This window comes from Pempheris klunzingeri, chromosome 21 (genome assembly GCF_042242105.1).
Source record: "Pempheris klunzingeri isolate RE-2024b chromosome 21, fPemKlu1.hap1, whole genome shotgun sequence".
Lineage (NCBI taxonomy): Eukaryota > Metazoa > Chordata > Actinopteri > Acropomatiformes > Pempheridae > Pempheris > Pempheris klunzingeri.
In genome coordinates, this window is record NC_092032.1 from 19,512,499 (window position 1) to 19,534,180 (window position 21,682).

At 41.8% G+C, this 21,682-nt stretch overlaps 1 protein-coding gene across 1 annotated transcript; it reads left to right on the forward strand.

Moving 5' to 3' along the window:
• Window positions 1–213: 213 nt before the first annotated feature.
• Window positions 214–20,228, forward strand: LOC139220758 (CD276 antigen-like). Its single transcript, XM_070852591.1, has 6 exons — window positions 214–289; window positions 1,436–1,750; window positions 11,842–12,114; window positions 18,080–18,400; window positions 19,152–19,424; window positions 19,911–20,228. Exons 1-6 carry the CDS (start codon window positions 223–225, stop codon window positions 20,123–20,125), a joined length of 1,464 nt encoding a protein of 487 aa, XP_070708692.1. The 5' UTR covers window positions 214–222; the 3' UTR covers window positions 20,126–20,228.
• The last annotated feature ends 1,454 nt before the right edge of the window (window positions 20,229–21,682 follow it).

The window sequence follows — 21,682 nt, forward strand, 5'->3', positions numbered from 1 at the left end:
ATCTGTAATAGTTGAGCAACATGTAGGAGGCCAAAGTTTATTCCGCTCTCTCACACACACACACACACACACACACACACTGCTGACTCCCATGTGACCGGTGGCCTCAGCTGTTCTGTCATACTGGTTTGGCGTGGCCTTGCTGTGTGCCATTTAATTCAAGCATTTCCCTTCTTGTACGCAGTGCGCTACACTATCAGGGGAGGAGTGTTTCACAGGAAGATGGCTGTGGGATCGTGTCCTGTGGTTTTGGTGGTCCTGGTCCTACTGTGGACGTTCGGCAGAGGAGGTGAGTGAAGTCTAAATTTAAACCACAGACATGTTTGTTGGTTGTTTTTGCCAGAAAAAAACTAAAATACCAAGGAACACAATTAACTGAAATAGATATGTGATGTTTAAAATGAAGTCTACAGGATCGATCCACCTGAAACTGGAAAAAGTAAGAATTCTCTAACTGTTTCACTAACATGTATCTGAACTGTACTGTGTGTGTGGAGGAGGAAAAAAAAACATCTCAACACATGACCCATGGCTAAATGTAGATACAAGTGGAGACCAGTGAGAAAATATCTCTCCAAAATGAAGGTTCACTGGAGAACTATGCTCTATAATCCTTTACTTTTGGTTTAAAATCCAACATAAGCTGCTAAACAGAGATTACTTATTACCAGAATCAGACTTTGAACTTTAGATAACAAAGTCTGTGTTTGTGACGGTGCTATGGTTAAAAAAACAATACTTTTAATGAAATACATCAATCATAACATGTAAAGAAGTGAAAAATCTATTTCAAACACTGTAGATTGTTCCCTTAACTGGAAGCCTGCCTGTCTACATTCCCTCCAGTTCTACATTCCTGAGCACAGAGTTTCCTTGTTACTGTCAATGATCCTGAGCTGAAAGACTGTAGACAAGTGGATGCTTTGCTTCTGATGTCACAGCCAAAATAATCCGTCTATTCTCACCCCAATGAATGTGATTTTGTTGACTTTTAAATGTTGTTTCCTTAAAATTTGCAAAATTTAAAGCTGCACTAATGAAGATTTTTGCGATGGATCAAATGAAAATGTGTAATGTAACTTAGCATTTTAGCCTTTAGCACATAGCTTTTAGCTTATAGTTTATATCAGTATAAACCACAATTCCTTCATCTCTACTGTCCTTGTTTTGATGTTAGGAGTGCATTTAGTTCTACATATCATACATATATGTTGTCAGTGGGGAAAAAAATTGAATTATTTTGTTTATTTAACCCACCAAAACTAAATTTTTCAGTCTTTTGGTTTGTGTCAAATCAGACAGAAATGTAATAGCGCTGTTTGACCAAATATTGACTAAAATAAGTTCTGTTGTCCAATAATATCTGATGTTTCTCAGTGAAAGACATAAATGAGCGAGTTCATAATAAAAACTTTCTAATTCTGATCTTTTACAGACGCTGAGGTCTGTATTGTACTGAAGAGCTGCATCTTACCGTGTAGTTTTCAGCCCGGTGACGAAATGGTCATCCACTGGATTCTTGAGAACAAAGAAAGCACTGCGGTTCACTCCTACTACTACAATCAAGACCAGCTCACACGCCAAGACAAGACCTTCAGAGGCAGGACATCACTGTTCAAGGACCAGATCTCCAGCGGAAACGCTTCGCTCCGACTGACCAACGTGTCAGTTCAGGACCACAGAATATACAAGTGCTACACCAGTTCCATTACTGGCATCAAGGAGTCATTAATCAGCCTGAATGTGGAAGGTAGGGAATGTCTAGAAAATACAGAAAACACAAAAGAAATGTCATTAGCTTCTGTTTTATATGTACCACACCATTTGGCATCTGACACCGACACACAAGGCACCTTTTAGCACGCTATGTGAGTAGTGTTCTTATGTGAAACTATTATCTTGACTGTGAAGGGTGACTACCCCTGCAGCAGTAGTAAAAGATCAGTGGCATCAGTTTCACTTTTAGATATGCCAAGCAAGAAAAAGGGTGTGTTCAGTTTTGATGCAAAAGACTTCCTTGTGTTTCGGTCAAAGAAAGTGACTAAGTGCTTGTGTTGGACACCCTGGGAATAATTAACCTATCTAATTCAAATAAAAATATTTCATAGCAAACAGTAAACGACTACATTACCTACAATGCAGTGTGAATGCTGCCACTTCAGTCAGAGACTCAGTTGTGTGGAGGAGTAGCAGCTAATGTATCCTGGAGTGTGCAGCAGATAAGCAACTGGTTACTCCACACCAACAGCATTTTATCATTTTCAAGTTTGTAGTTTTCAACCCCAATGGATGCCAACTGTGTAAATTCAGTGGAAGTCCCCTTTCAAACTGCTTAAATGCAGCTCTGTTACATATATGAAAACAACCAGTAAACTGTAAAATAAGGTGGAGATCTTAAGACAGACATGTAGGAGTAAAGCTCAACCACAGAGATTTAGTCAAAGGGTTTTAAAGTCTTTAGAGACAGACTGCTGTAGAAGAAAGTGTGCACATGGCTCCACCCGACACAGTGTCATTAAAGGTTTTGTAGAAAACCAGCATTTGCTCCGCTCCCACTCCAAAGAGGTACAAGTGTGCGTTAAGAGTGGGCTAAGGCTCACTTCAGTGCATGGGAATGTAAGAGTCAGTCCTGTGACAGCCCCTTAAAAGGTTTTACAAAAACCACCAAGCAGAACACATTTCCAAAGCAGCAGGTTCACTTACAGCATGTTTTTAGGTTGGAATTAAAAGGTTTAAAATGGTTTACAGGGTAAATGTGTTGCCAGCTTGGTGAAAACGTACATTTCCTCTGTGTTCCTTTGGTTTGCTAAACCAACACACCCACACATCTGGCTGATTAGATTTCACTCCCAGGGAGGGGAGACAGTTACTCATGCAAGGCCATGAGAACAAGGTCATATAGTAAATAAAGACCTCTGGGAAACCTGCTGTGTCATCTGCAAAAAGCAGACAGTATCTAAAGGCCTTCTGTGGTGAAGGTTCAAATGGTGGAAGAGAAAAGTATTAACGATTCTGTTAATTGGCAGCGACTGAAAAAAAATGTTTTTGCTTCTCTTTGGTTGTTAAAAGCAGTGATTGCCTCCAACTATAGAAACTCCCTGTCTGACATTCAGGGCTTGGTGGTAATTACGTTATATAAAGGACGGAAACTATTCCTCAAGCCAAAAGTAATTAACACATTGATTCGTCATCCTCTGTGACCAAATTCCACAAGCCAAAGTGAAACTGCGATATCACTTCAAATCATAAGTCATCCATTTATTCTCTTCCCTCAGTTTAGTAATTAACATGATCAAAATGCAGGATGACAGATTGTCCAGGTCAAAACATCTTCAAGCTTCCTTCAAGGCACAGAGAACACGGGTGTTTCAAAAACATGCTTCTATTAAGTGATTTTTTTTTTTTTTTTTTGCAGCTCCAGTCAGTAAAGTCAACATCCAGCAGGAAGGAAACAGGATCACCTGCGGATCAGAGGGGATCTACCCTGAGCCTGAGCTCACCTGGTCCACCAGCCCTCCGTCCAACGAGACCCTGAACACCACACTAACCACCAACCAGACGGAGCAGCAGCTCTACAGCATCAGCAGCTCTCTGATGCTCTCAGATAAAGTCACTGATCTGGTCTACAGCTGCACCGTCAGCACTCGCAGCAGCTGGAAAAGAGCCAGTTTGCTTAGACAAGGTAGGTTTTTCTTATTTCTCCTGTTCCCCTGCTCATTATCCCCCCTTAACAACACATTAGGGAGACCTTTTGATGGGTTTTATGATCTCAGCAATGTTTTTTTTTTACAGTAGCAGCGACTAACGCAGCACTAGATGTCCATGAGATATGATTTTATCAGTGTTTCATCTTTGTGCTTCATCATTCCAGCTCCCATCACTTTTACCACCGATGAAACAACAATCAACTGCAACTCCTCAAACACTCTAACAGACCTCATCTGGAGGTTCAACCACAATCAGGTCATCCTGAAGCAGTCCAGGTCCAACACCTCCTCCACCGTCTCAGAGGGCTGGAGGAAGCATGTGAGGAGCGTGTCCCAGTCAGGCAGCCTCACGCTACAAGACTTATCCTCGAAACAGGAGGGGGTGTACACCTGTGAGCTCAGTGACGCCAAGGAGACGCATTTAACCATCACCTTTCTGAGGGTGGAGGAAAGTCAAGGTGAGGCAGCAGGAGGTGGGAAGAACAAGGACTGTTCCATCATATGTGGCATGTTTAAAGTTACCTGGCAAGCTAGGAGGTGATCAGTGGTGTGGTCTGCCCAGCTGATCTTTGTTTTTAGCCTCAGGAGGCTAACAGTGCTAGCATCACACTGCACCTGAGGTCTATTTGTGTAAAAACTGAGGATTTTCCCAGATTAAAGTTAGTTTTCTGGGTTTTATGTGGTCAACAGACAACAGTGGCGCCTAAACAAACATTATATTATGCTAATCAGTTTGTCTCATTGCTTGTGACTGATGTAATAAGGTGAATTAGCACCATCGGCTCAGGTTACTGATGTAGGCGACTTTTTGATTTGCCAGAACAAACATCGGTACGGGACTGACCCCAAACCCATTAACAGAGTAAAGCTAAGAGGAGGGTGAAGGTGTGATGAAGGCGAGAAGCAACAGTTCAGCTACTTTATGTGGATTGTTGATCTGATTGGTTGAGGTCAGACGCTGATAGAGAGTTCATCCAATCACCTGTCGGGTACTTTTCTTAAAGTGCCCATCTCTTTACAAACAGCTTCTACGGTGCAACAAACATATTTAAAGCTCGAAAATAACTGAATCTTTTTCCGTTTCAGGAGCTCGTAATGTTGCAGCCATTGCAGCTGTTGTAATAGTTGGAGTCATTGCAGTCGTTGTCTTGCTGCTGCTCTGCAAATATAGAAAGCGCATTTGGCCAAAGTTAAAAAAGGTAAATAGCAATATTTTAATATCATTTCACCACTGATTTATTTTGTATGTGATTTTTGAACTGATGGTTTTGTATTTTAGACTCAGACAAGAGCAAGTCAGGAAGCCGCTAAACAGTAAGTACTCTTTATATTCTGATTTACACAATAGACAATTGATGTTAACAATAAATCCTGTTTCAGCTAAACAGATGCTCCACATCTGCAGGCAGGCAGGTGTCAGGTAGTTGGAGCAGAAGCCAAACGTAACGTAATGCATGATATGAAGTCATCTGACCAAAAACAAACATATTTAATATTTCATTGTCCTCTGCAGACGTTTATACTGAAGGAGAATAAATGACCAGAATAAATGATTCAAGGATTAATTCTGTTCAATTGTTTGCAGGAAAAATCAAGAACTTCATTGCCTTAATGATGCCTCAAACGGAAGAGCTGCAGTGTGACTCGGCTACATGAATGTTGGTAAATCTTCTGTGAAGAAAACTGACGGGAAGTGGAAGCTGCACGAAAATAGAGCACGAAACAAATGAGCCTATCAGGAGAGGATTTTCTTTGTTGTTCCTTCTCGACATGAACACAAGTGTTGAACTTGGACAAAGACAAAGAAACTATGAGCTCAAGTGAAGCTTCAGAGGGAACACGAAAGAACGAGACCTCTTCATCCACACTGTGACGCTCTGTGAGCTGCGGTGCAACTTTTTTTATTTTTATTCTTATGGGAGACTTCGGCCGACAAAGTGAGACAACATGCGTCACTCAGAGACTGAGAACAACAACAAAAAAGCACTTTTATTGTCGTCTTGTTCTGTGTGTGCACTCGTGTTAAATGTTTAACAAACTGTGAAAAGAAAATGTTTTTAGACTCCAGTTCACAGTGAAATCTCTTAACAAACACTAGATGGATTCCACACACACACACACACACTTATCACCTCAGAGAATCAACATGTCAATCTTTGATTATCTGATAAAAGAACAAAACTAAACTTTCAGGGTTTGGTACTGAGAGAAAGAGCTCGCCAAACCAATGGCCTATATTTAAGATATCGCTGGTCCGAGCGTGACTTAACGCACTGTTCTTAATTTCCGCAATGTGGTTTTGGTTGACTGTATTAAACTGAGAAAACAGGTCCCCAAGTTCCCCTCCTGAAAAAACATCATGTGTGGGCACTGGAGCATGTTGTTGTTGTTGTACTAACCTGAAACAGCTGAAACAGCCACTGTGTGTAACATCCAGCAGTGGTTTCAGGGAGTTCACCTCGACAACAACCTGCAGGTCAAAGCAAAGCGGACAGCACTGAATAAATGAATAAATGTACAGGGGAGACAACTGATGGGATAAAGACTGGGATTTTACTGAGTGATATATTTTGTATTTTCTGGCAATGAACACTAAACATGAAATCCATTTTTTTCCTTGTGGAACTAAAAACATATTTATTGGAGTCTGTGACGAGGTACATTTTGTATTTAATTCAAATGATTTTTTTTTTGTAATGAAAGCAGCTATTCTTACACCATGACGGATCTGTTCACACCTCTAAATGTTATCGGCCCTCACAGTGTGTTTGTTTCCAATAAAATGAGCCTGCTTCACTTTCACTGCCAACCAGTGAGTCCAGGCAGCCGTATCGTGTTTCCTGATATTCACAGCACCACAAACGTATCCTTGGATTTACAGTAAATGTATTTTTAGCCGTGGCTCTGGTCAGTCTGTCAACCCCCCCAACAGCTGCAAAGGAGGGACAGCACCATTTATACGGACTGCAGTAGAGCTGAAGTACACATAGCAGCAGAAATGGAAACTTGAAAGGTCCCATATTCTGCTCATTTTACGACTAGAACATGTTTATATGGTTTAATGTTCCTAAAATCCTTCCTCTGAAGCACCAAACCTGGACTCCACCCTGTCCTGAGTCAGAAACATCTCCAGACTCCGTCCTTCTCTCTTGTTCTGTGGCTCAGACCCTAATCCAGGCCTTTATCACATCTTGGCTGGATTATTGTGACGGAGTCCCCCAGCGAAGGACCTTCATTGGCTTCCAGTTAAATTCTGAACACCTATAAACTCCTTTTCCCTCCACAATACCTAACAGACCTCCTCCTCCACCGGCACACGCCTCCAAGGAACCTGAGCTCTTCCGGCTCAAGCCTCCTCTCCATCCCCCAAACTAGGAGGCGGACCTTTGGTGACAGATCATTCAGCGTGGCCGCCTCCACCCTCTGCTCCACCATGCTCCATCCTTGGACTCATTCAAGTCAGCTCTTAAAAGTCATTTGTTCACTCAGCTGATCTGTTGTTTTTTGTTTTGTCTTGTCTGTAAAATGTAAAAAGCTATATAAATGCAAGCTATTATTATTGTTATTATTATTATTATTATAATAACACATTATTCTTCTCATAGCAGTTGTTGCTGCTGCAGCTTGTTTCAGCCTCCACTTTAGAAGAACAGAACAATCCCTCCTTCAACATCTCCATGTCACCAGAAGATGGCGTTAGTGAGGAGGGAAACATCTTCTGGTGGAGGATGAAGTTAGGGAGGAGGGAAACATCTTCTGGTGGAGGCTGAAGTTAGCGAGGAGGGAAACATCTTCTGGTGGAGGATGAAGTTAGCGAGGAGGGAAACATCTTCTGGTGGAGGATGAAGTTAGCGAGGAGGGAAACATCTTCTGGTGGAGGATGAAGTTAGCGAGGAGGGAAACATCTTCTGGTGGAGGATGAAGTTAGGGAGGAGGAAAACATCTTCTGGTGGAGGATGAAGTTAGGGAGGAGGGAAACATCTTCTGGTGGAGGATGAAGTTAGCGAGGAGGGAAACATCTTCTGGTGGAGGATGAAGTTAGCGAGGAGGGAAACATCTTCTGGTGGAGGATGAAGTTAGCGAGGAGGGAAACATCTTCTGGTGGAGGATGAAGTTAGGGAGGAGGGAAACATCTTCTGGTGGAGGATGAAGTTAGCGAGGAGGGAAACATCTTCTGGTGGAGGATGAAGTTAGCGAGGAGGGAAACATCTTCTGGTGGAGGCTGAAGTTAGCGAGGAGGGAAACATCTGCTGGTGGAGGATGAAGTTAGGGAGGAGGAAAACATCTTCTGGTGGAGGATGAAGTTAGCGAGGAGGGAAACATCTTCTGGTGGAGGCTGAAGTTAGCGAGGAGGGAAACATCTGCTGGTGGAGGATGAAGTTAGGGAGGAGGAAAACATCTTCTGGTGGAGGATGAAGTTAGCGAGGAGGGAAACATCTTCTGGTGGAGGATGAAGTTAGGGAGGAGGAAAACATCTTCTGGTGGAGGATGAAGTTAGCGAGGAGGAAAACATCTTCTGGTGGAGGATGAAGTTAGCGAGGAGGGAAACATCTTCTGGTGGAGGATGAAGTTAGCGAGGAGGGAAACAGTGTTTTCACTCATGTTTACAGAAAAGTGGAGCATGAAGAAAGAGAAAGGACGGTCTTTTCTCTGGACACTCAGGGACGCATGTTAATGTTGTAAATTAATTAAAAAGGGCAATTTGCATAGTGTTTCAAAATGACATCTAAATGCAGCACTTTAGTGAATATTATTTCACATTATTTCCACTTGGCATACACATATTGAAAAAAAAAAAGACTTCAGAATCTATTCATCATCATTTGGATGGTAGATTTACTCGTTTTCTTTTTCAGGACTGAATATTTCACACCACACCACGTTTGTCCCTCTGGCCTGAATGAGACCGGATCACTTTGTCCTGCCTGGAGAATTATTACTGAGCACTTATTGTTATTGATCCCTCAGCTCCTCCTGCTGACACCATCAGGCTCTGAGTGATTCACACTCAAACACTACGTTAAATATCTTTATCAGTTCCTAAATCACTACATTATATTTACATCATGTGATATCTTGATATTTGATACCACACATAGACTGCAGGTGAGGAACAGCAGATCTGCTTCATCAAAGGAGACACTTCAAAATAAAACAGGCAGGAGAAAGATGTTGACTGAGTCAAAGTGCTAAATGTGATGTAGGAAAGTATAGGTGCTTCACAACGCGGGCACCATAATAATGTAGGAGATATAGGCCTCTCACTGGGGCACCAATAATAATGTAGCAGGTTGACTACCATTTAATTAACTAATTAAAAGCTCTTGTATCAATAGGGGCACCACCCGTCATTGGACGGGAAATTCAACTTATTATTTTCTCAGCACAGATGGCTTCAGGTCTTTAACCTTAAGAATTAAGCATTAAACATGAAACAGTCTCAGTTCTAAATGTGTAAGTTCTCAGTGGCATTGATCCTCTTAGACCTGGTTATGAAGAAATATCCAGGCAGCAAAGTGGCGGTTAATACACCTTTTTATTAATAAATGCTAAATATCAACATAGAACACTAATGACTATGAAGGCGGATGAGACAGAAATGACACTAGACAGACAACAATCAGGACATAAGACTAACAGTGCTGATAAACCCTTGGATTGGTAGTGAAATGAAACTGAATACAGATTGTACCGGAGGACGAGGGGAACCTGTCTGACTTTAAGAACGTTGTAGTTAGAACCACAGAGGATCCACTGACTACTCTCCCTGCAGATTTAGATAGATCTCAGAGCTACACTGACACCAACTTGTGAACTAACACCAGCTGTTATACTTCACGTGGGCCTTTGGTCCAGCAGCGATGCATCCAGCGGTGGTCCGCAGTCACACAGGCAGGGTCAGCTGTCAGCGTCCCTGGCAGGTTTCCAGGGGAGGAGGAGAGAGAGGAGCTCTCTCTGGAGGCTGAGACAGGAGGCTGGAGGGCCTTGGCGATGTCGGCTCAGTTCACTCGGCACCGTGGTTCAGGAACTTGAAGGTTCTGGTGGATCAGGATGTGCTGGTTCTTGGCGGTGGCGTCTGTCGGTCCGTTCGGACTACAGGACAGCCAGTGGTGTTCAGCTCTTAATAGGCAGGGTGTTGAGTCTGGATCTGATGTTGGCCTCAGCTTCAAAACTCATTTAAAGCTCACTAAGAAAAAGTTGTCGCTGGTCCCACGCAACAGTTCAGAGTTATCAAAAACGAGAGTTGCTATCAGAAGTACTTGGTTCTGGCTGGTGTTTCAGGAGGTATTTAAGAGGACTTTAAGAAAACTCTGTTATACTTTCAGTCATAGTGATCAGCTATAACTTCAGAAGAACGGTCTACAAAAGTTTAACTTGAAGGTAGCAGGCACAAAGATTATAAGTAACTAAGTAAAACTTAAAAGGGAAAAATAAAATAAAATAATAAAAAACGGCAAAGCAGAAAAGAAGGGCTAAGCAATGACAGAAGGGAAGACAGAGGTTTTATCTTCTTCATCTTAGGGGCGTGTTCTCCTCTGACAGAGGAACACCTGTGTCATCACTAAAAAGTTTAGACGTACTAAATTAGATTTCTGTTTCATATTCACTCTCATACAGTCAGTTCAGGGTTAATTCACAGCCAGTACACTGTTGAAGCATGGGTTTGTGGCAAACCCCCCCCCTTTCCTCTGTCACAGGACAGTCCAGCAGGTCATAGGGCAAGTGAGGCAGCCACACTACAGTGAGCTACATGATTCAGAAACTTGTGGGACCAGTCGGTCAGGTGTGTTCGTCATCACCTGCTGTGTGTTTCGTTTCTTCTCCTCCATGAATCAGTATCAGAGGACATTCAGCATGAACACCTGGAGGGTCAAGTGTGTCGTCTTTGCCGTGGTCCTGACTTTTCTGCCTAATTGTGCAGGAGGAGGTGAGTGAGGCGTTCACAGCCCGTCAGATCTTTTTCACTAAAAACTTCACACCTGTCTGAACTTGGCGTACTGTCGTCACGGTTACTTTAACCAGAGGAAGCGATAATATCAGGAAACAAACAAAGTGAGATTCATAGCAGCTCATCATTCAGTCACATGTATTTTACACAGTAAACTTTGTATTTGGGGTCTTGTTTAAAATGGAGATCTTCAGCTTCAGTTTGTTTCAGTCACTCAGAGTTTTATTTAACAGAAACACAACAAGCTCACCATGTTTGTATGACTTGTTTAGTCTTTCAGCCAAAGACCAAAAGTGGCTCTAATAAGTTTTGAAAGTCAAATCAAGAATCATTCTGGGAAACAAGTGCACTACTCTCTGAACAGACTCTGATAGCATCATTTCCTTGTTACCACAAACAGTCAGAGTGTGACGCTGGATTGAACTCAGAGTTTTATTTAACTGAAACACAACATTCAGGGACATTTACTTCTCCCTGAACTCAACTGTCTCTTTACCTGACTCTCAGATGCTGAGGTGTCCTGTGTCTTCATGGAGAGCTGCATGTTACCGTGCAGCTTCCAGGCCGGTGTTGATCCCCTCGTCCACTGGGTGGATGTGATGCAGGAAGACACTTATGTCCACTCCTACTACCACAGCAAAAACCGGCTGGCAGATCAGGACCAGCGCTTCAGGGGCAGGACGTTGATGTTCAGGGATCAGATCTCCAGAGGAAACGGCTCGCTCCTGCTGAAGAGGGTGGAGGTTCAGGACCAGGGCAGATACAGGTGCTACACCAGCACCATCACCAGCAATGATAAGGCATCTTACATCAACCTAAAAGTGGACGGTATGAGAGACACACAGCAAAACACATAAAAACACAAGGAAATGCAAAGAAAACATTGAACTGTGTGTTTCCTGAACTGAGATTAAAACTCAAAATAAAAAGATTAAATAAAAGGCAATAAGGCAGCATGTGAAAGAAATCTAACAGAATCTAAACCATGCAAAATGAAAAATGTGCAATTACACATGTGCAACTTGGGGATGTGTAACATCTGAGGGAGTTTTAGACTCATCAGTTCAGGAGTCTGATGGCAGTGGGAGAGAAAGAGTTGTTCAGTCTAGAGGTCCGACACTTCACACTTCTGTCCCTCTGATCTTTCAGATGTAGAGTAATTCTCTTTTCTCCCTTTTGTTGCAGCTCCAGTCGGTAAAGTCGACATCCAGCAGGAAGGAAACTGGATCACCTGCAGATCAGAGGGGATCTACCCTGAGCCTGAGCTCACCTGGTCCACCAGCCCTCCGTCCACAGTGACCCTGAACACACCAACCAGCCTCCAGCAGACGGAGCAGCAGCTCTACAGCATCAGCAGCTCTCTGATGCTCTCAGATAAAGTCACTGATCTGGTCTACAGCTGCACCGTCAGCACTCGCAGCAGCTGGAAGAGAAACACGTTTAACACAACTAAACAAGGTCAGTGTTTGTGAGAAGTGAGGAACTTTATTAAACTAAAGTCATTAGGAATGAATGATAGAAATGTTAAGATAGTTTCTCATTGTTTAGATTGATCGACTCCTTACTACTCTTCAAATCCAGACTCAAAACCCATCTCTTCACACTTTCCTACTCTCTCTGATTCATTTTGCACTGCTACTGTATTTTACTGCTTGTTTTATACCTGTTTTACACCTGTTTTATTTATTATATTGTATGTTTTGTATTCTGTACGGCGACCTTGTGAGCCTTGAAAGGCGCCCTAAAAATAAAATGTATTATTATTATTATTATTATTATTGTAAAATGGCATTACTGTGCTTTAATCTGTAATTATTTATTTATTAGGGAACCTCTGATTTCTTATAACAATACTTTGATATGGATTCATGACGTGTATATAAGTCACCTAACATTTGATGCTTCACTTGTAGAAAGTTCAATTAACACTCTTTTCTGTTTCAGAGCCTCCAGTTGATGAGGAAACACCTGGAAGTGCAGGAGCTGTAATCAGAGGTCTCAGTTTGTTTGTGGTAATCGTAGCTGTGGCAGCATTTTGTATTTATCAATTGAAAAGGAAGAACCAACACAGTGTCAGGGTAAACAACATCTGGATCTGGAACAGACTCCTTTCATCCTTATGGTCTAGTTACAGTTCTCTACAGTCAGGTTGGCATTAATCAACAACTTTGGCACATGTATGGCTGCTTCTGGTGATTTCTGATGTGTGATGCTGTTATTATTTAGATGTCATGTTTTTATTGTGTTTCTCTCCATGATTGGTGACACAAAGACAAGTTTCCTGCCTTGGTGCAGCAAATATAGCTGTTCTATATTAAACAATGAATCCTCTTCAGTTCAAATCTACCAGAAGTTAACTTCTGTCTCAGACAGAGAAACTTGAGACTGAAGGGTGAAATGATACTTGATTTTTTTTTACTGCATGTTGTTCCTGCTTTGTTCTCATGTCCTCAGACTGAACGGTGCTTAAAAAGATTTACCCATCAAAGAAGTAAAAGGATGAACATAGTACCGCCCCTGGGAACTGATTAGAATCAGGATATATATATATATATATATTTATAGTCCTTAGGATCATTTAGGAGGACGTCAGCTAACAGAGATGCCTTCTCAGGGAGAAGAGTCATTCTCCCTCAGTCCTCTACTGCCAAGTTAGTTAAAATCTTCAGTTAAAATCTACCAGAAATTAACTTCTGTCTCAGTGTAGAGACGACAGAAACGTCTCCAAGGAAGAGACTGAAGGGTGAAATGATACTTTACATGTTACAAGTATTTCAGCTCCACAGATCTATTTCCTCCCCCTGTGTTACTTTTCCATTCACACTAGTAGATGTGATGTTTGCCAAAAATAATATTGACCAAATCTGCTAATTCTTTGGGGAGATTATCTTTGTATGAGATAATTTGTTCATTATGGTCCAATGTTTTCTATTTTGTAGCCTTTGTACGATCACCTGTTAACATTTATCCAATTTATATATCTGGTCAGATTATCTGTACGTTTCAATAAGAGAGTATTTTGTATCAACCATGGTTTTTACTTTGTGTTTGGTAGATTATTTTTCTCTGTTGTACCGAAGCTTCTCTACAAAACATCTTGTACCTGTTTATTTCCCTTTTTAATGGTGCCACATTTGTAAGGAACATGCATTTGTGGGATGAGCAGCAGAGCCGAGGATGTCGGTTGTTGCCAAATCTTTTCTGCCAATCAGATAAAAGTCTTCAAACTACACACATGCATAACATAATTAAAGCTGTGAGCAGCATTGGAGGAGAAACAAAGAGGAAAGCAGAGAATGTCAGTAACACTGGAAACATGTTCAGCTGCTTCCAAACAGGTTTACATCCATTAGAGAGTCACCATCGGCCCCTCGGCTCCAAACGGCTCTTCAGTCACTGTTTTCATAAAAGCCTTACTTTTATGCTTTTTTGTTATAAAAGATAGTTACTATTTAACTTTGTAATCAAACCTTTAAATGAACAGCTGCACACAGGAAACAAATCAAATAAATAAAGTCCAGAAGCTGCCTCTCTTTTGGTTTTCGTTCATTTCTTTGAAGGAAAAGTGAAGTGTTCACTTTCTCCAGACGTCCTTGTGTTACCTGGCCTGTACCACCACACTGGCTGTCCTCAGCGTCTGCCCCCCTTCCTACTTTCACATAATGGTACGATCCTAGTCTGTTCTCCCATGTGATTGGCTGCCTGGTTATTTTCCCACCATCTCCTAATCACAGACTGATCTGACTTCAGGACGATTCCCCCAAAAAATGGGAATTTTACCCAACGTGCATTTAATCCCTTTTCCTCTTTTACATGTATAGATTCTTTAAAGCAACTTAAACATTCAGTGACATTTACTACAGAAAAACATGTCAAGTTTCAAGTGTGACAAAGAAAAACAAATCTCAGCCCCACCCCCCCCAACACAGAGAGCGGGACATGAAAAGCACCAACACAATGAAATACAATACAAACTATGTTTGTTGATTCAGACCCTTTGTCTCGTTATATGATCATCTTTAAGAATGCTCTGTGCCGTGGTACTTTAGTTGTGGATTATTGATACTTCACAACCTACTGAACTAAAATGATCTGGCTCAGTGTGAACAGTCGTACCATTAGAGTTCAATCATGAATCATCTTTTAGTTTTCTTTAGTTTCGTTGTCTAGAGAGCGTGTGTGTGTTTCTGAGAGGCCGTGGAAATGTGTTCAGTCAGCTTGTTTTAACTAAACTAAAGATGCTCAGTTCACTCAGAATTTTACTTGAAGGAGAAAAAGGTTCTTATGAGGCACCAAAGCTAGCAAAAGATGATTTGGGTTAAAATAATAAGTCAAATACAAAAGACTGAGTCAGACTGTCAGACTGGAGCAGAGTGATGGAGAGAGTTTGATAAAAGAAGTTTTAGAACAAGGTTCAGGAACAACGACCACACCTCATTTACACAAAGTATTTCAGCTCCACGGATCCGTTTCTTCCCCCTTTGACTCAGTTTTCACATCCCTCCCTCTAAAACCACCTCAACCACCAAAGTAGAATCATGGGGGATTTAAAACTGACTAAACTGAGCACAAGGAGCACATTTCTGATCTCGTCTTTGAGATCCTGTCCAAGATCTGAGATGTTAAACATGTCACAGCATCAACTTTTTCATAAAACATGCTCAGGACGGTTCACTGTAATCTAGGACATTAGAACTGTTCAAATGTTTGAAACTCACCTTTTAACAACAAAATCCAGCCATTTAAAATCAGCTAGTTGTGTCTCAGGTGTTCATCAGACAGGCCACCATCTTGGAAAAGGTCACTGGGTCACATGACTGCACCAGGAAGTTCAGCAGCCGTCACTGAGGGACTTCTGCAGGTAAATTCAATAGAAAGCTGTGAAGGGACATTTCCAGGATATTTCAAAAGCTCTGTGACACCTGAGTCATCGTGGGTTCTTATGAGTTAAAGTGGTGCTTAGAAGGAGACATGAAGGAACAGCAGCGTCTATTTTGTGCAAAAATAATAAAAAAAGTCAGTGGTTTGAAGTGGACCGGCCTTGTGTTGCTCCTTTCTGGTCTTTTCCATCACTCAAAGCGCTGCAACGCTACATTCACCCATTCACAGATACAGATCACACAGTTTGCTTTTTTTTTTACCTTAAACTTAGTTACATTAAACATTGATGACTAATTAAGCATCAAACCAAATCCTGCTCAGGACCCCACCAGTCTCAGTCCGGCCCTGATCGGATGCTCTTTGTATGATGCAGCCAGAGACCTGGGCAGGATGTGGTTTAACCTGCAGGGATCTTTATTTCTGCACTTTACAACCAAACACAAAGGAGCTCGTGTTCGTCCTCTACGAGACGTCCGGCAGCAGGTTTTTCCTCAGCTGCTGCAAAAGTGTGAAATCATTCCATCAGACTGTTATTTTTCAGAAATAGCTTAAAATAAAATAAAATAAAATGTGCAATCACCTTTTTACAACAACAATCAGTTCAGTTTGTGCAAAGAAAAAAGTACAAAGAGATTTTTAGCACCAACCTGTGAACAATGACCTGATGTCCTCTGCACATCTTTCCAGAACACTGACAGATGAAGGGGAGTTTGCTAACAGCAGCCAGACACAGGCAGTGAGGGCTCAGCTCACTCTGATCAAGCGGCGTTTTTTGTTTGTTTTTTGTCCAAAAGTGTCCGAATCAGAACTTGTGACGCTCCAGAACGTTCAGAGCAGGAACGTTCTGGAATGCTGGAAGCGACCAATCAGAATGGACGCTGCGTCACAGAGCGGGAACAGCTGGAACAGCTGGAACACACGGTGCCGTTCTGCACTGCTGAGGGTAAGTTGAGAGAAAATGCTGCTGTGATTGTGTTATTTTCTTTGGAAATTTAGCCATTTATGTCATGTTTGGTGCATATTATTCACTGTTACATACTATTATGTTACCGAGCTGTTAATAGAAGTTTTCTACATGTTTCAGTTTTCAGTCCGCCCCGTGTCACGTGACCTTGTATTTCCTGCTGTAAACACTGGGCATGTTTGCAGAGGGAAAAGGACCAGAAGGCGATTCATGTGTTTTCATGTCTTCTGCAGGAATGTGTTTTATTTAAAGTTCTAAATGTTGTCTGTGTTTAGTCACTCATCCACACACACTGTGTCACTGTAGCCACCGGGTGGCGCTGTTTTCTCCTCTTTGATGTGTTTCTCTTCCATTGTTTTCAGGAGATTTGTTGTTCAAATGTACTGAATGTAAAAGGTTTTCCTGTGAAAAATGAATAGCTCTTGATAAGTAATTGGTCAAATGAGTTAAATACATATTGTAATGTGAAATTAATTAATGTATATGTATTTTGAGAAATCAATGAAATCACACAGTGCCGTTTTGCATTGCTGAGGGAGCAGAAGGCAATTATTGTGTTTTAATCTCTTCTGGAGAGCAAATAAATGCTGGAGAACAGTCCACTGAGTCGTCCTGCTTCATGTCCATCCACACACCCGTCACAAAAGGACGGTCTTTTCTCTGGACACACGGGGACGCATAATAATGTTGGAAAACAATTAGAAAGGGCAATTTGCATAATATGGGACTTTTAGTGCTTCAAAATGACACCTGAATGCAGCACTTTAGTGAATGTTATTTCACATTGTTTCCACTTGGCCTAGAGTTCAGAATCTATTCATCATCATTTGGATGGTAGATTTACAGGACTGAATATTTCACACCACACTTCACCAGGAGGAGTTTGTCCCTCTGGCCTGAATGAGACCGGATCACTTTGTCCTGCCTGGAGAATTATTACTGAGCACTTATTGTTATTGATCCCTCAGCTCCTCCTGCTGACACCATCAGGCTCTGAGTGATTCACACTCAAACACTACGTTAAATATCTTTATCAGTTCCTTAATCACTTTCATCTCTTCAGTTCAACTCCATTTTCCAACGGTCATTCAGAAACTTGTGGGACCAGTCGGTCAGGTGTGTTCGTCATCACCTGCTGTGTGTTTCGTTTCTTCTCCTCCATGAATCAGTATCAGAGGACATTCAGCATGAACACCTGGAGGGTCAAGTGTGTCGTCTTTGCCGTGGTCCTGACTTTTCTGCCTAATTGTGCAGGAGGAGGTGAGTGAGGCGTTCACAGCCCGTCAGATCTTTTTCACTAAAAACTTCACACCTGTCTGAACTTGCCGTACTGTCGTCACGGTTACTTTAACCAGAGGAAGCGAAAATATCAGGAAACAAACAAAGTGAGATTCATAGCAGCTCATCATTCAGTCACATGTATTTTACACAGTAAACTTTGTATTTGGGGTCTTGTTTAAAATGGAGATCTTCAGCTTCAGTTTGTTTCAGTCACTCAGAGTTTTATTTAACTGAAACACAACATTCAGGGACATTTACTTCTCCCTGAACTCAACTGTCTCTTTACCTGACTCTCAGATGCTGAGGTGTCCTGTGTCTTCATGGAGAGCTGCATGTTACCGTGCAGCTTCCAGGCCGGTGTTGATCCCCTCGTCCACTGGGTGGATGTGATGCAGGAAGACACTTATGTCCACTCCTACTACCACAGCAAAAACCGGCTGGCAGATCAGGACCAGCGCTTCAGGGGCAGGACGTTGATGTTCAGGGATCAGATCTCCAGAGGAAACGGCTCGCTCCTGCTGAAGAGGGTGGAGGTTCAGGACCAGGGCAGATACAGGTGCTACACCAGCACCATCACCAGCGATGATAAGGCATCTTACATCAACCTAAAAGTGGACGGTATGAGAGACACACAGCAAAACACATAAAAACACAAGGAAATGCAAAGAAAACATTGAACTGTGTGTTTCCTGAACTGAGATTAAAACTCAAAATAAAAAGATTAAATAAAAGGCAATAAGGCAGCATGTGAAAGAAATCTAACAGAATCTAAACCGTGCAAAATGAAAAATGTGCAATTACACATGTGCAACTTGGGGATGTGTAACATCTGAGGGAGTTTTAGACTCATCAGTTCAGGAGTCTGATGGCAGTGGGAGAGAAAGAGTTGTTCAGTCTAGAGGTCCGACACTTCACACTTCTGTCCCTCCGGCCTGAGGGTAGAAGTGTGAACAGTCCATGTTGGAGGTGGGTGGAGTCCCTGAGGGTGGAGGCAGCTCTCCTGTGGACTCTGCGGTGGTAGATGCTCTGCAGAGGGAAGTGGAGTCCTGGTGATCTTCACCTCTCTCTGCAGGCGTCTGCGGTCCACAGCAGTCGTGCTGCCGTAGCTCACGGTGATGCAGCCGGTCCAGATGCTCTCAAGAGTGCAGCTGTAGAAGTTGCTGAGGATCTTGGTCGACATGCCTCAGCCTCCTCAGGAAGTCCAGCCGCTGTTCAGCCTTCTTAAGCAGCTGTGTGGTGTTGAGTGTCCAGGTGAGGTCCTCACTGATGTGGACGCCCAGGTACTTGTAGCTGCTCACTCAAGTTCTCTGATCTTTCATCTTTTGATATGCAGATGTAGAGTAATTCTCTTTTCTCCCTTTTGTTGCAGCTCCAGTCAGTAAAGTCGACATCCAGCAGGAAGGAAACTGGATCACCTGCAGATCAGAGGGGATCTACCCTGAGCCTGAGCTCACCTGGTCCACCAGCCCTCCGTCCACAGTGACCCTGAACACACCAACCAGCCTCCAGCAGACGGAGCAGCAGCTCTACAGCATCAGCAGCTCTCTGATGCTCTCAGATAAAGTCACTGATCTGGTCTACAGCTGCACCGTCAGCACTCGCAGCAGCTGGAAGAGAAACACGTTTAGCACAACTAAACAAGGTCAGTGTTTGTGAGAAGTGAGGAACTTTATTAAACTAAAGTCATTAGGAATGAATGATAGAAATGTTAAGATAGTTTCTCATTGTTTAGATTGATCGACTCCTTACTACTCTTCAAATCCAGACTCAAAACCCATCTCTTCACACTTTCCTACTCTCTCTGATTCATTTTGCACTGCTACTGTATTTTACTGCTTGTTTTATACCTGTTTTACACCTGTTTTATTTATTATATTGTATGTTTTGTATTCTGTACGGCGACCTTGTGAGCCTTGAAAGGCGCCCTAAAAATAAAATGTATTATTATTATTAGTATTATTATTGTAAAATGGCATTACTGTGCTTTAATCTGTAATTATTTATTTATTAGGGAACCTCTGATTTCTTATAACAATACTTTGATATGGATTCATGACGTGTATATAAGTCACCTAACATTTGATGCTTCACTTGTAGAAAGTTCAATTAACACTCTTTTCTGTTTCAGAGCCTCCAGTTGATGAGGAAACACCTGGAAGTGCAGGAGCTGTAATCAGAGGTCTCAGTTTGTTTGTGGTAATCGTAGCTGTGGCAGCATTTTGTATTTATCAATTGAAAAGGAAGAACCAACACACAGTCAGGGTAAACAACATCTGGATCTGGAACAGACTCCTTTCATCCTTACGGTCTAGTTACAGTTCTCTACAGTCAGGTTGGCATTAAGCAACAATTTTGGCACATGTATGGCTGCTTCTGGTGATTTCTGATGTGTGATGCTGTTATTATTTAGATGTCATGTTTTTATTGTGTTTCTCTCCATGATTGGTGACACTAAGACAAGTTTCCTGCCTTGGTGCAGCAAATAAAGCTGTTCTATATTAAACAATGAATCCTCTTCGGTTCAAATAACCATAAATTAACTTCCATAAATTATAATTAATAACCATAAATTAACTTCTGTCTCAGACAGAGAAACTTGAGACTGAAGGGTGAAATGATACTTGATTTTTTTTACTGCATGTTGTTCCTGCTTTGTTCTCATGTCCTCAGACTGAACGGTGCTTAAAAAGATTTACTCATCAAAGAAGTAAAAGGATGAACATAGTACCGCCCCTGGGAACTGATTAGAATCAGGATATATATATATATATATATATATTTATAGTCCTTAGGATCATTTAGGAGGACGTCAGCTAACAGAGATGCCTTCTCAGGGAGAAGAGTCATTCTCCCTCAGTCCTCTACTGCCAAGTTAGTTAAAATCTTCAGTTAAAATCTACCAGAAATTAACTTCTGTCTCAGTGTAGAGACGACAGAAACGTCTCCAAGGAAGAGACTGAAGGGTGAAATGATACTTTACATGTTACAAGTATTTCAGCTCCACAGATCTATTTCCTCCCCCTGTGTTACTTTTCCATTCACACTAGTAGATGTGATGTTTGCCAAAAATAATATTGACCAAATCTGCTAATTCTTTGGGGAGATTATCTTTGTATGAGATAATTTGTTCATTATGGTCCAATGTTTTCTATTTTGTAGCCTTTGTACGATCACCTGTTAACATTTATCCAATTTATATATCTGGTCAGATTATCTGTACGTTTCAATAAGAGAGTATTTTGTATCAACCATGGTTTTTACTTTGTGTTTGGTAGATTATTTTTCTCTGTTGTACCGAAGCTTCTCTACAAAACATCTTGTACCTGTTTATTTCCCTTTTTAATGGTGCCACATTTGTAAGGAACATGCATTTGTGGGATGAGCAGCAGAGCCGAGGATGTCGGTTGTTGCCAAATCTTTTCTGCCAATCAGATAAAAGTCTTCAAACTACACACATGCATAACATAATTAAAGCTGTGAGCAGCATTGGAGGAGAAACAAAGAGGAAAGCAGAGAATGTCAGTAACACTGGAAACATGTTCAGCTGCTTCCAAACAGGTTTACATCCATTAGAGAGTCACCATCGGCCCCTCGGCTCCAAACGGCTCTTCAGTCACTGTTTTCATAAAAGCCTTGTTTTTATGCTTTTTTGTTATAAAAGATAGTTACTATTTAACTTTGTAATCAAACCTTTAAATGAACAGCTGCACACAGGAAACAAATCAAATAAATAAAGTCCAGAAGCTGCCTCTCTTTTGGTTTTCGTTCATTTCTTTGAAGGAAAAGTGAAGTGTTCACTTTCTCCAGACGTCCTTGTGTTACCTGGCCTGTACCACCACACTGGCTGTCCTCAGCGTCTGCCCCCCTTCCTACTTTCACATAATGGTACGATCCTAGTCT